The sequence below is a fragment of the Salvelinus namaycush genome, chromosome 2 (genome assembly GCF_016432855.1).
Source record: "Salvelinus namaycush isolate Seneca chromosome 2, SaNama_1.0, whole genome shotgun sequence".
NCBI classification, from domain to species: domain Eukaryota; kingdom Metazoa; phylum Chordata; class Actinopteri; order Salmoniformes; family Salmonidae; genus Salvelinus; species Salvelinus namaycush.
Window position 1 is genome coordinate 67,566,332 of NC_052308.1, and position 14,251 is coordinate 67,580,582.

Genomic DNA, 14,251 nt, shown 5'->3' on the forward strand with positions numbered 1-14,251 from the left:
ATGGGTGATAAAGGTCAAAGAGCAACAAGTGTAATGATGTATTTTGACAGTGAGGGCTTGATTCCATTCATTTGAAGATCCGTGATACAGCGCGATTGAGGTTTAAAGGCAATGTCTCCGCATTTGCAGGAGACTGCATTCACAGTAAACGCTGCTGATGTCCACTCAATAGGAAATTACCTTTAAATTTCAACCGCATTGTAGCACGGATCTTCAGCCTTATGGATTGAATCGAGCCCTGACCTTTCCAGAGTACAGAAAGTGAACAGGAATGTTGACATCATTGAGGGACTGTACAAAACATGGACTTCTGATAAATGAATGTTTTTTTTTTTATTGCAACGTCTCTTCACGTGGGGCTCCCAAGTGGCGCAGCGGTCTAAAGGCACTGCATCTCAGTGCAAGAGGCTTCACTACAGTCCCTGGTTCGAATCCAGGCTGTATCACATCAGCCGTGATTGGGAGTGCCATAGGGCGGTGCACAATTGGACCAGCGTTGGCTGGGGTAGGCTGTCATTGTGAATAAGAATTTGTTCTTAACTGACTTGCCTAGTTAAAGGTTTAAAAAAATAAAAAGGCTCTATTCAATCTGAAGCGTTACAGTTCGCACACTACAAATGTAAAGGTCAATTCTGATTGAGCTGACAATCGGAAATGACCTTTAAGGCAGGAACATTCTCTTTAAATGAACTTCCGCAATACGGATTGAATAGAGCCCTTACTTCCTTTAACAGGTGTCTCGAGTGTGTAGTTTTGCCCTACCTTCAGAACTAGAAGTGTTCTTTTGAAAGACATCGGCCACAATGGAGGACGGAAGACAGGAAATGACTCAGGACCTATTGAAAACCAACGGTATTTTATTCCATAAATCAACACACAAAAATAATCTACAAAAGAGACCGAATTAAGTAACCAGTTACCATGAAATGTAATCTTTACCCGCCCCAAAAGCACAAAAGCTTTAAAATATCACCTCCCTGCTCCAGTCACAGAAAGAAACAACTTTTCACCATGACATCCTGACAGACCACAGACCGACAACACTCATGGGTACATTTCAAAGAGAATGATAGGAACACTGACCAAGGCACCCCATCTATATGCTAGGAAACTCATCTTTGGCACCATTCTTGGTGCAGTTGGTCGACATTCATACTGACATTGGAAGGAGGGACGAAGGATGATAAGAGATGGACAGAGGCAAGAAAGCCAGAGGTCCCTCCCCTCTGACCTTCTCCCCCAATGGGTTTTGAGAAGAAGACTAGGAGAGAGGACGTGAGGAGTAATGCTATTGAGATCTTCCCAGATATAGGAAGAGAGTAAGGAAGAACAGTTTCCAGAGAGGTATTCAGCAGGTGAGAAGGGAGAGTTCTTTAGATGGGAAAAAGGACTCAGACGTACGTACACACAAACATTCACAACTCTCAGAAATACATTGACAGCTGAGTAAGAGGTTGAAAGCCAAGCGACGACTTGCACTTTTGCATTGAAGCATTTATAGTCCTGCATAGTTCTTTAATGAAACTTACAAACTAAGGCGTTTTGTCGTGTTGAGTTTTGTGTGTTTGAGTTGATAAGCGTTTTTTTTTTTACAAAGTAAATTAATTACAATTTAAAAAAAAGTTCAAGTAGGCTACAATCTCGCATCTCTGTCCCCTCTCTCACCCTCCAAGAGGAGTCTAGCTTTTACAGTTCAAGTTTTTTCTCCAGACAAGGTCCAGTGTGATTACACAGCACCAAAGACACGCTGAACAAGAGAGGGGAATAGTCACTCTCTCAAACACACACACACAACAGAGAAAAGGGGATATGCAATTCGCACATTCACACAGCACAGACTGACCTGGAAAGAAAATACAATATATAATATATGTAGGTTGTGTACACACATTCAATCTCACCGGCACACACATACCTCTAAATATATATATTTTTTTATCCCTGTGTAAATGACAAATAATTTATCAATATTTATATTAGCTATACTACCTTAACAGTCAGTTGTGGGGAGCAGAGGCGACTTTAAAACAGTACAACTCAATGGACACACCATCTCACATCGGAGACAAGTTAACAACTACCTTTCTCAGAGAGTCAAGACAACGACCAAAAAATAATTTATACTCAAATCTGCTTTAGACGAGAAAAAATATAAACAGACTTAAATTCTAATTAAATTACTTCGCTAACAGCGTATTCCCTCTCCTGGGTGGTTTTCATTAAGGAACGGACACACTGGTAGCGTTTGCAGGCAGAGACTATTTAGCACCTCTGAACAGAGTGCCAGCCGTAATTTGCAAACTGATTCTACATGTAGAATCGAGCCAAAATGTCAGCAATCAGACCCTCACTGGCGGGGTGGTCCTTAAAACAGACCACACCGAACGACCGGCAGATAGATCGACATTCGTTGCGGTATGTGCGCTCCGTTGGTACACAACATAGCAAAACGCTTTTTAAACGAAAACGAGTGTTCAGGCAGTCCGTCCTTGTTTCTGTATTTTTTTTTCTACGTTTGGAGCCTAATGAATACAACCCTGTCCTCATTCCACAGTGATAAAGGTCGGTCATGTAAACATGTTGACAAGAAAAAAATATAAGGAAAAAAGTTTCATTATCATTCACCCCAGGTCCATTTTATACCCAGTAATCATAAAAATACAGTTAAATTAAAGTCATAAATTGTCATGGTGAGGGGGAATTGATTCTTCAGGTCCATATTGAGGGAAGAAGGCTCCTCCCCCCTGTATTATTACATCATTGTGTCCATCTGTCCAATCAAAGTGTTCCTAGTGGATGTCTCGACGTCACTCTCTGTCCTCCGTCTCTATTGGTCAGTGGGACTTCCTCTTCATGTCGCCACCCTGGCTTTGGTTCGCATCTGAGGAAGGGGGGGGGGGTTTAAATAATTGTGTAAATGTGTAAATACAAGAAGATGCAGAAACATACCAAACACCCAACACACAGGGAGGGTATGCTTCATCGACAGACAAGACACGTGCTTCTAGTGTTAACCTAGTCATGCAGTAACACAGGTATGCAGACCACCACTAACACTGAAGCAAGCAGACAGGTTGGGAAAGAAGATTTTACAGCCAAACAGTGAGTGAGCGATATCAACATGACGCAGGGAATGACAACAACACAAATGGAGGAAGGGAAGAGGGAGGTAAGGGAGGAGGAGAGAAGCACGGGAGGAGGAGGTATGAAGTTTACCTGAGAAAGCAAGCTGCAAGTGAGGAGGTAGAGCAGCCTGTGACCCTGACTGGAGACTCTTATACAGATCTGAGGAGAGATGGAGGGAGGGATGGACAGAGGAGAAGAAAGAGTGAGGAGGTAAAAAAAAGGGAAGAATGGAGAGGGGGAAGGGGTTGAGGAGAATAAAGGTGAGAAAAGGAACATTAAAAGATGAAAGTAGAATTTGAGTAAAGCATCAAATCAGAAAGTGGGGGCAGATAAAAGGGGGATTAAAGAACACAGGAGTGAAGGAAGGAGAGGATGGATGGATGATGGACGGAGGGGGAGAAGGAGGGAGGGATTGGATGAGAAAACGAGACAGGCAGGGCAAGAGGGTTACAGTGAGAGAGCTGATATGGATCCACAGCACGCACACACACACTGCACACCACAACACTGACCATGAGTAACACAAACTAAGACTAGATGAATCTCAAGGGACCACAAACAAATCTAACTGCGGCTCCATTTATTTTGCCATCTTAATAAACACTGATCTTCTTTGTCATTTGATCAAATTCATCCAATAAAATGTCATACTAATGAAGTAGTAAATTCTAAAGACCTTTACCACATCATGATGTACAGTACAGACTTTTTCAGTGGTATTAAGAGCCCTAGAAGTTCTACTGAACCGTAGAGAACAGAGAGAACAAATGCTTTATTTTTGATCCTATACATTTGCATGCCCGGTGCTTTGAAAGATCACAGTCTTGTGGAGCCACTGCCAGTTGGGCACCAGTTGCCACTTACTCACCCATTAAGTCGCTCTGTGAGAGGCTGTATCCTGAGTTGGCGCCCGTGCCCAGGCCGCTGACCCCCGGGGCTCCAGGAGGAGTGAAGTTGAGCAGCGAGGGGAACTGGAAGGGCAGTGAGACGGGCACCAGCCCCCCCAACATGCCAAAGCCAAGTGGTCCGCCCAAGAGGGGACTGCCAGCTGACACCTGGGGAGGAAGAGAAAGAGAGAGAGGGAGAGAGAGAGAGAGAGAGAGAGAAGGGATCAGGTGACATGTAAGGTGCCTGACACAATCTCTTCCCTTCTCTTCTGTTCTGACTACTTGGCCAAGTCTTTGCAGAACATACTCAAAACTCTAGCGAGACAAATGCAGTCAGTATCTAAGAGGTACTCTTGATCCTGTTTTTCACTCTTCTTTACACTTTTTCTGGTCGCCTGTGATTGGCTGACTCACCTGCGTCAGGTGTGAGGTGACGGAGGGTGTGGCCATGGTTACCGTGGGCACCCGGCTGCCTACAGCCTTGGATCCGCCCACGGCCCTCTGTCTCTGTCCGTGACTGGTCGAGACCGTGCCGGAGGGGGAGGGGCTGTTGTCCGGGCCACTGGTGACGGGCGACATGCGCATGGGGCTGCTGTTGGAGCTAGCGCTGCTAACGCTACTACTGCTAATGACACACGGACCCTTCTGGCTCCCCGCGAAGCTATAACTGCCCTGGCCCGACTTTACCTGACCCCCACCTTGGACACTAAATGGGGGGCGGAAACCGGCAGTCTTGGGGGACTGGTACTGGAGAGGGCTGGAGATCATTTGAGAGTGAGAGAGGAGGTTGGAAGAGGAGGAGGAAGGGGAGGAGATGGGAGGAGGGGTGGGGGCGGGGGGGCGAGGGGTGAGCTTGATGATGGGGGAGGAGTTGTTGCTGTGGGAGGACTTGGTGAGGGTTGCCTGCATGGGGGTGATGAAGTTGGACTGGTGGTGGGGCTTGGATTTTCCCTGGTGGTGGAAGGGGGACTGGGAGGGTGAAGAGCCCACCGTGGAGGTGAGGTAGGAGGGTTGCTGGGGGCTCTTGGAGTTGAACTGCTGGGGGCTCTTGGAGTTGAGCTGCTGGGGGTGTGAGTGGGAGTTGGTGGCACGGGACTGAGGGGAGGAGGAGGGCATGTTGCTCATCATGGCACCGCCGTTACTGCTGTTGTTGGCTTTAACACTGCTCTTTCCTGGTATTGCCACCACCATGCCCAGGGCGACCTTCTGATGGGGGGGCAGGAGCGGAGAGGCTGTGGGAGGGGGCCGCTGCTTGGTGGGCGGGGAGGGGGACGACGGTGGGTGGAGCTTACTCCCTCCGGTCATGCCCCCTTGCCTGTGAGTGGCGGTTGCCATGCTGACATTGTGTCTCTGAGTCTGTCCCATAGAGCCTGCCCCTTTCATCACGCCGTACACTCCGTCGGCGCCACGAGACACCAACGTGGCCCCCGCGAGTTGCATGCGAGCCGCCGACGCCGTGGAAGTGGAGGGAGAGGTAGATAGCGTGGTCTTAATGTTGGCCATCGATGGCATCGTCACCGTCGTCGACGAGTTGGCATTTATCTTGGAAAGAGAATGTGAGGTGAGTAGGGAAGACGAGGGGGAGTAGTGAGGGGTGATGGAGGGGGGGGAGGAGTTGGGGAACTGGAGAGGCGGAGGGGAGAGGGGGGAGGTGAGGGTGAGGTCAGTGACGCTGCCGTGGGGACCCAGGCCCTTGGCGGCTTGGCTGAGGAAGGCGAGGGCGTGGGAGACGGAATCCAGGGAGGGGGCGCGGAGGTCCTCGTCCAGCGAGTCGGACAGGCAGATGGGCTCCGAGGGGGACGAGCAGGTCCCTCGGGCCTGGATGACGGAGGGGGTGGAGGGGACGTGGGGGAGAGAAGGGGTGGTGGCGGTGGGGAGATTAGGCCTCTGCTGGATCCATTGGCCCTCCTGGAACACAGGGAAAGGACAAAGGTTCGCATTAGACCCGCATCAGAACATATGGCACCGCAAGAAATACCAAATAACCATCTTGTAGAAAAGGTTACAAATGTCAATTGAGAGCGAAGAGATGTCACTGACCTTTGCTTTAGCCCTGGGGGTGGGGACAATCCTTTTCTTGACCCTGGACAGAGAAACCAATGGTGTGTTAAGTTAACATCCGCACAGGAATGCTAATCCATCTGTCAATCGATCATCTGTTTCTTCAGATATTCTGTACATCTTCTATCCATATAGTCTATACATCCCATCACATAATGTGTGTGTGTGTGTGTCTATATAGTTTCCCCCCCTCATCAATCTACAATCTACCCCATTATCACAAAGCAAAAACAGGTAAACGGAAATAATGTTTACATAAGTATTCAGACCCTTTACTCAGTACTTTGTTGAAGCACCTTTGGCAGTGATTACAGCCTCGAGTCTTCTTGGGTATGACACTAGAAGCTTGGCACACCTGTATTTAGGGAGTTCTCCCATTCTTCTCTGCGGATCCTGTTGGAAGGTGAACATTCGCCCCAGTCTGAGGTCCTGAGCGCTCTGGAGCAGGTTTTCATCAAGGATCTCTTTGCTCCGTTCATCTTTCCCTCGATCCTGACTAGTCTCCCAGTTCCTGTCGCTTAAAAATATCCCCACAGCATGATGCTGCCACCACCAGGCTTCACCGTAGGGATGGTGCCAGGTTTCCTCCAGACGTGATGCTTGGCATTCAGGCCAAAGAGTTCAATCTTGGTTTCATCAGACCAGAGAATCGTGTTTCTCATGGTCTGAGAGTCTTTAGGTGCCTTTTGGCAAACTCCAAGCGGGCGGTCATGTGACTTTTACTGAGGCGTGGCTTCTGTCTGGCCACTCTACCATAAAGGCCTGATTGGTGGAGTGCTGCAGAGATGGTTGTCCTTCTGGAAGGTTCTCCCATCTCCATAGAGAAACACCTCCCTGACCAAGGTCCTTCTCCCCTGATAGCTCAGTTTGGTCGGGCAGCCAGCTCTAGCAAGAAACTTGGTGGTTCCAAACTTCTTCCATTTAAGAATGATGGAGGCCACTGTGTTCTTGGGGACCTTCAATGCTGCAAACATTTTTTGGTACCCTTCTCTACATCTGTGCCTCAACAAAATCCTGTCTCGGAGCTCTACGGACAATTCCTTAGACCTCAACGCTTGTTTTTTGCTCTGACATGCAGTGTCAACTGTGCCTTTCCAAATCATGTCCAATCAATATAATTTACCACTGGAGTACTCCAACTGAGTTGTAGAATGATCAAAAATGATCAATGGAAACAGATGTACCTGAGCTCAATTTCGAGTCTCAGAGCAAAGGGTCTGAATACTTATGTAAATAAGGTATTTCTGTTTTTCAATTTTGAATAAATTTGAGAAAAATTTCTAAAAACCTGTTGAGACTTTGTCATTATGGGGTAATGTGTGTAAATTGATGAGGAAAAAATTGTATATCATCAATTTTAAAATAAGGCTGTCACATAACAAAAGTCAAGGGGTCTGAATACTTTCCGAAGGCACTGTTTATTTATACTCCGGACTCAGACATTGCTTGTCCTAATATTTCTGAACCCCATTATTTTACTTTTTAGATTTGTGTGTATTGTTGTTAGATATTACTGCACTGTTGGAGCTGGGAAGACAAGCATTTCGCTCCACCCGCAATAACATCTGCGAAATATGTGTATGCGACCAATAAAATTTGATCTGTCAATCAGGCATATATACAATAAAAGGTATAATTGTCATTATAAAGCCAACTTATTTATAAGGTCCAACTATAGTTGAGATGACTTACATGTTGACAGTGAGGTGACTGTGTACAACACGGCTCTCCTTGAACAGCATCCTGGCCTGCATCCAGCCCTTGGGCCACAGTGGTTTGACCTCGTTCTCCATGAAGGCCTTGAGGTAATCCTCCACGGAAAGAGAGCACTGAGACGACTCCAGTTCATAGCAACTCAACTTCACACGCACCAGGTTACACAGCAGCGACCTACACACACACACACACACACACACACACACACACACACACACACACACACACACACACACACACACACACACACACACACACACACGAAGAAAGCTTACTAATCAATTATCGTTTCAAATCAGCCATTTTCTGTATGACTTCGCTCGAGAATTTCTTTAGTGTCTAGGCCGGATTACTATAAAAGCACTTTTTGACAACTGACAAATAAATAAGATTTGATTGAGGGCAGTGGATGGTCCATTACCTGAGCTTGTCGTCCCAGACAAACTTCTTCCGTGGGCCCATCATCCTCTTCCCCGGCTTCCCCTCGTCCTCCTCCTCTGATCCGTTCTTCTCTCCCTCTCCGGGCTGCTGCCTGCTAGGGTCCAACACACACACACCTCAGAACCAACATATTCTACCAACCTCAATATATTCCCGCAGAGGCAGAGAAGCATATAAATGAAAGCAGTGATGAACACAAGCAGAGTAGAGCACTAAAAATAACCAAACAACCGTTATGATAAGCGATATAGCATTACAGTATACCAGGGGTACTCAACTGCTATTTAAGAAGGTCCAGTCATACAAATTTCCTAGGTGGCTTTAAGAAGGTCAGGATGAATTTTGTCATTTATTGGCATAGTAACAAACCCCCACTCAACAACTACAAACTGTTCACATCCTTCTTGTTGGTGGAGAGAAAATGTTGCCGTTTTAAAGCTAATTTCCTGCACTTCTACACATTTTACCATATGATACCTGAGTGAATGACTCAACAAAATCAAATGGGGGCCCGCGGGGGGTCGAGGCCCCTGGGCGTACCCATCTACCTAACATGGGCTATTTGATCAACTGGACATTTCTGACAGGTACTAAATCAAAATAGCTCTCTGTCAGGGAATGACAAACTGCCCAACGCAATACCAAATGTAGAAAAATGACAAATGTAAAGTCGGGACCGGCGGTCCGTATTGACCCCTTTCTGGGTCCGCATCCGGACCGCGGTCCGCCTGTTGAGTTTGGCTGCAGTACACTATGGAGTATTGTAATCTTCTTACTTGGCAGCCTTGACCATGCAGTCCATGTTGTATCGTTGGATCTGCTCGGGCATCACACTGCACACAGCCAGCTTCAGCTTCAGCAGGGGCGTACGCAGACGGTCATCCTGGATGTTGAGGCTAAGCTTCTTGAGGCGTTTGAGCAGGGCCTCCTTATTGCAGGGCACAAAGGCCTCCAGGTGAGAATACACCTCCCCGCGTTGCCCCATCGGCTGCTCCTGCACCTGCAGCTCAATACTGGGGGAGGAGAAAGTGGAGGGAAGGGAGAGGAGAGGAGCAACAGAGGGAATTAACAGGAGTGAGAGAAAGGAGGGATGGGGAGAGAAAGATGGTAAGCAAGGAAAAGGGATGAAGAAGAGACGACAAAGAATAAAACAATTTGAGCGAGAGAGAAAGATGTTGGGAGAAATTTAGAACAGAGTGGGGGTGAAAAAGACAGGAAAAGAGATGAACAATCGACTCCAATATCAGCAGTATGACCCCATTCAGGGTGGAGACGGAGAGAGATGTACAATGTGTCAAAAGAATAACAAACTCACTCCAGTAGGATGTTATTCATATCTAGGGTGAAGAATTTCTTCCTTCCCTCTTGATCAAACTGACGAGAGGCCTGTGAAGAAAAGAGGTTGGTGAGCATACTGTCTTCCATGGAAAGACGCACACAAGCAAAAAGGAGCCTTCCGTGTCAGTTTCAAAATGGCTGCATCGTCATCTTGACAGTTTTCGCTCATCCTTGATTTGTCACTCTCTCTTTCTTCTCTCTCCCTTTTGGCCACCAGTTGTCTGTTGCTAGTCTACCTTTCTTTCATGTGTTTTGCTCTCATCTGTTCTTCCTTTCTGCTCTGCTCCTCTCTAACCTCTCCTTGCATTTTTATCAGCCTGTCAAGAAATGCATTACAAATCTTCCAAGAACTGAAACACTATTTTAAGTGATATCATCATGGTTTAAGAAAATGGCTGCCACACATTTCAACTGTACAAAATTCCAGGAAGTTACTCAACAATTAAATCAAGGGATGATCACATAAACATTAAATAACCAAATAAACAAATCTATGATAAACTGGAAAAGCCCCATCAGTGCGACTCACCGCCCGCAGGTCCTCGATGCGCTTGATGAGGGGGGCAGGCAGGCCGCCAGGGAGTGGAGGTGGGTGTAGGAGACCCCCTGAAACCCCCAGCCCCCTCCCTAACTCGCCCCCACTCGGCTTCGGCCCTGAAACTCCAATTCCCATCAGGCCATTCTCTCTCCCGGGCGTGGCCACGTGCGGATTAGCCGAGCTGTCCAGAAGGCCGAAGTCCAGGTCACCCAGAAGATCCTGGAGCTCCTTCTCATTTGCCGAGCCCAGCAGTGACATCATGGCGGGGTCCGCGGTGAGCTCGGCCAACGAGACGTCGTTGTTAGCCGCATTAGCGTGCAGGTGGGAGTTAGCCAGCAGGTGGTTGGCTCGCGGGGCGTTGGCCACGGAGCTACCCATGCCGGAGTGGGGCGCGGTGGGGTTCATCTTCCTCATCTCCTGCTTCTCCCGGGTGAAGCGGCGCAACATGGCTGCCAAGCACAAGGAGTCCTTCATCAGCTTCTTCCTCTTCTTCTTCTCTGGCCGGTGGATGTTCATCAGAGACGACACTCTGGATCAGAAAGACAAAAGAGAGGGGTGAAGAGGGGAAAGAGAGCGGGAAGAGAGGAGGGTGAGAGAAGGAAGAAAGAGGAAGGAGAGAGAAAATTGTGAGGGAAGTTCTGATGTGTAATCTCGAAGACAAGAAACCTATAAGCAAGGCCATGTATTTTCAATATGATACAAGGGAAACAACAGTCTCATAATATCTGCTGGTCTATTTCTGGGAATAGGAGTATTTATGGCAGCGGAGTGATCAGCCTATCAGAGCGTAGCTAATGGAGCCTTTGTTAAGGACACTTGACAAGCCCACGAGCCATTCAGAGAGAGCATCACAGTGTATCATGTCATAGTCAGACATATCTGTACATGGGTAGGAATGAACAAAAATATATCTATATGATGAATGTGTCTATTGTATTCTATGCTGAAGTGCATACATTTCAATTTCAGTGCACATTTGATAGGGTTTGACACAGGGAGGTATAAAAACAGATTCAAAAACCACTACAAGACATTTTGAGGAATGGTTCTTGCAACGTGCTCAGTTCTATTTGAGAAATATGCATAGAACCACAATGTCCCCTTAGATGATTTGCTCTTACAGCAAGAACAAAATCATCTGAATTATTCAACAACCATTCTATCTCAAATTGTAATTTGTGAAGGTACAGACATGCCTGACAGGCACAAGAAGCAGCGATGTATCCATCCCACTATCCTATCATCTCACCCTGGTTTGGGCACTCTGTTCTTCCGGGGTTTCTTCTCCTCCAAATTGTTTCCTTCTTTCCTCCTTCGTCTCTTGATCACTTGCTCCTCGCCATCCTTCAGCTCCTGCTACCACCGGAAGGCACAGACACAATTCATGAAAAACCAAAACAACCAGTTAGATAAACACAAATAAAGCAGGTTTGTCATACTCCTATCAGGGATGGGGTCAATTATTCTCATCAATTCAGTAAGTAAACAAAAATTCATTGATTTTTTCATTGATTTTGAATGAATTAGAATTTCTGTTTACTTCCTGAATTGACATCACTGAAATGGAATTGACCCCAACTGACTAATATAGTGTAATTTCACTGTATACAATACTTCATGCCAGTATCCCACCCTTACTCTGGGTTTGACATCCTTGCCCCCGTCCTCTCCCTCTGACTCGGAAGCAGCTCTGAACTGCAACGTGCCCGTGTTGATGTAGAACCCTCCCAGCTTGGTAGTCAGGGAGGCCGGGACCAGCTCGTCATACTGTCACACAAAACAAAATGGCAGCCGTTACATTCATAGCACACAGGAGAGCATAGATGCAGAACACAGAGTAACTTCAATGAGTCTCTGACAAAAAAACAACAACATGTCACTGTGGTGGATGTAGGTTAGTATTTATGGGGTGAGGTTGATTGCTTGTGCAAATTTGTGCTGTGGTTGATTGACAGTCTTAAGTATGCTCCAAACAGGAAGCGAAACTCCAGAGCAAAGTTCGCCAGAATAGAACAGATTCCTATTTTCTCCGCCTATAATACAGCCTAACATGCCTTCTCCACATGAAGGGATGTAAAAGGTAAAAAAAAAAGGGATACTTACAGCCTCTGAGTTGTCAATAAAAGGGTCAGTCTCGTCGTAGCCGAAGCCTATGTCAATCAGATCCTGCATTCTATCCTTCCTCTTCTTCTTTCCTGCTGCATTTGCATTGCCCTGTGTCACAGACGATACATACTTTCACATGTACATACTGTATAACCAGTGGTCATAAATGAGATAAAAATGGCTTATAACCAGATATAACAGGCTTATAACTTAGTACAACTAGCTATTAACCAGATAAAAAAAAGTCAAACTAATCTTAAAACTCGTATCTTATAAGTGGAGTTATTAGAGCACAAAGTTTTACCACGGCTCCAAAAAATAACATACATATTTGTTCTCAAACTTCTTGGCCAGGGCCTCCACCTGCAGTCGTTCTTTCTCGTCATCGTTGAAATGGTCGCTAGGGTCAAGGGCAGGAGGCAGGATAAAAAGAGTTGGAGTCTGAGTTGGAGCTGGAGGAGGAGTGATCTTTTTTGCCTAGAAAGGGGGGGGAATGGGTGAAGAAAAGTGTAACTACTGGAAAAGAAATGGACTTACCCACAATAAACAAACAATGAACAAAGTAACAAATAATATTGTGTTGTTATTGTACCGGATGAAAAGCATATTGTCATGCAATCATATTGCCCAAATAGCATTGGTGAGGAAGCATTTGTATTTAGATTTACAGCTGGTTTATAAAGTAGTAGTATCACTTGTAATTACAAGTTTGAGAACAATGTATTATATATTCAGCATAATCGCTATGCGAATATGTAACAAAAAAAGAGTAAACTACTGTACCATGCAATGATGTCTGTACACACCACTGAGTGTCTTGATAACATAATACCGATATTTGCATAACTCGCTTTAGGCTACATCCTTGTACTTCCAAACCTACTCCATCTATTCAGCACTGACTGATCATCAATATATCACCCATAGGAGGCTAAACTCAACTGTACTGGGGCACTTATTCTACGTGCCATATTAATGGCTGTATGGCTGGTGTAAACTAACAAGAGAGTTGGCAAGTTAACAAGAACAAGAAATAGGTAGCGCCAGACAACCTTTATCACTGCATGTGCATAAGGCGTGCCTACAACTGTAATCTTGACGTGCCGTTCGAGTTGAGTACCAAGTGATTTGAGTGAATGGCTGAGTTAGGGTCTTTTGTGTGATGTCCGTGACTAGTAATTTCCTCCCACCGACCACGCTAGTCCGTGGAAAGACAAGATACACCCACTTTCATATCCTATCTTTTAACAAGTCCCCACTAACCAAGTTAATAAAATCAACTGGTGTTGATCCATGTCTTTCTTGGCCAAACAGAAGGAGTCATACCTGGATGTTTTGGATGAGTTCGCTGTAGTTAAACTCGGCCGACGATTGATCGCTGGGCTCGGACAGAGATAGGTTCAATCGTACGGTAATCCGTTTTCCTTCAGCGTTGTCCTTGTCACTACTAGTTTTGCCGAAAATCCCACCGCTACCATCTGCCCCGGACGCTTTCGTATCGCCCTCACCATCCGCATCCAAGTCGATGTCGGCCTCGTCATCCTCCAACCGGCGTTTCCTAGTCTCCGTGGCTGATCCAGCAGCGAAGGCCGAGAGGGTGACAAATTGTACTTTTCTCGGTTCGGCCATTTGGATGTGCTGCCTGTCTGAACCTCGCTTCGGACAGACAGCGACAGCGCGAGCTACTTCGCGAAACTACTTCAAATTGGCAAATTGAAGGGGTTTGCGCGAAAATGCTATGGCTATTTAGTGGCTAATAAGATGTAAGGGGGTCATCCGCACAATTCGATTTGAATTTCAGGGGATGAGATGGTCGGGGAAAAGTTGTTTTTTCGGTAGCTACTTGCATCCTCAATTGCTATGGGATCGAGACATTCAAGGTGGCCATCTTGGATTTCAGGAGTAAATAAAATATCAGAGAGGTCACTGGGCCTGCGCGCACAGACAAAACGGAAGGAGCGTGAGCGAGGGCGGTTATCATAGCCAATCACTGCATTTGCCCCCATTTTAATCCCACCCCTATCACAACAGGCGATAA

General features: G+C 46.4%; 1 protein-coding gene across 5 annotated transcripts; it reads right to left on the reverse strand.

Annotated features, from left to right (window-relative positions):
- Positions 1-837: 837 nt before the first annotated feature.
- Positions 838-14,123, reverse strand: LOC120066695 (ubinuclein-2-like). Of its 5 annotated transcripts, XM_039018169.1 has the most exons (15): positions 13,540-14,123; positions 12,541-12,690; positions 12,211-12,321; positions 11,740-11,874; positions 11,357-11,460; positions 10,099-10,636; positions 9,547-9,617; positions 9,008-9,244; positions 8,212-8,325; positions 7,767-7,964; positions 6,054-6,096; positions 4,428-5,921; positions 3,995-4,181; positions 3,217-3,285; positions 838-2,881 (listed from the first exon to the last, which is right to left on the reverse strand). In XM_039018169.1, exons 1-15 carry the CDS (start codon positions 13,840-13,842, stop codon positions 2,835-2,837), a joined length of 3,801 nt encoding a protein of 1,266 aa, XP_038874097.1. In that variant the 5' UTR covers positions 13,843-14,123; the 3' UTR covers positions 838-2,834. The 5 variants fall into 5 exon arrangements, with proteins under 5 accessions (XP_038874097.1, XP_038874106.1, XP_038874091.1 ...); XM_039018178.1 differs by lacking the exon at positions 3,217-3,285; XM_039018163.1 differs by lacking the exon at positions 838-2,881 and having other exon boundaries at positions 2,892-3,285; positions 11,746-11,874.
- Between the last annotated feature and the right edge of the window lie 128 nt (positions 14,124-14,251).

Excerpts from the sequence above, each read along its gene's own strand:
- LOC120066695 (XM_039018145.1), bottom strand. The coding sequence starts at position 13,842 with ATGGCCGAACCGAGAAAAGTACAATTTGTCACCCTCTCGGCCTTCGCT. Across the intron at positions 9,245-9,546 it reads ATGAATAACATCCTACTGGA|TATTGAGCTGCAGGTGCAGG; the intron begins GTGAGTTTGTTA and ends CTCCTCCCCCAG. Across the intron at positions 3,286-3,994 it reads CTCACAGAGCGACTTAATGG|ATCTGTATAAGAGTCTCCAG; the intron begins GTGAGTAAGTGG and ends ATCTCTCCTCAG.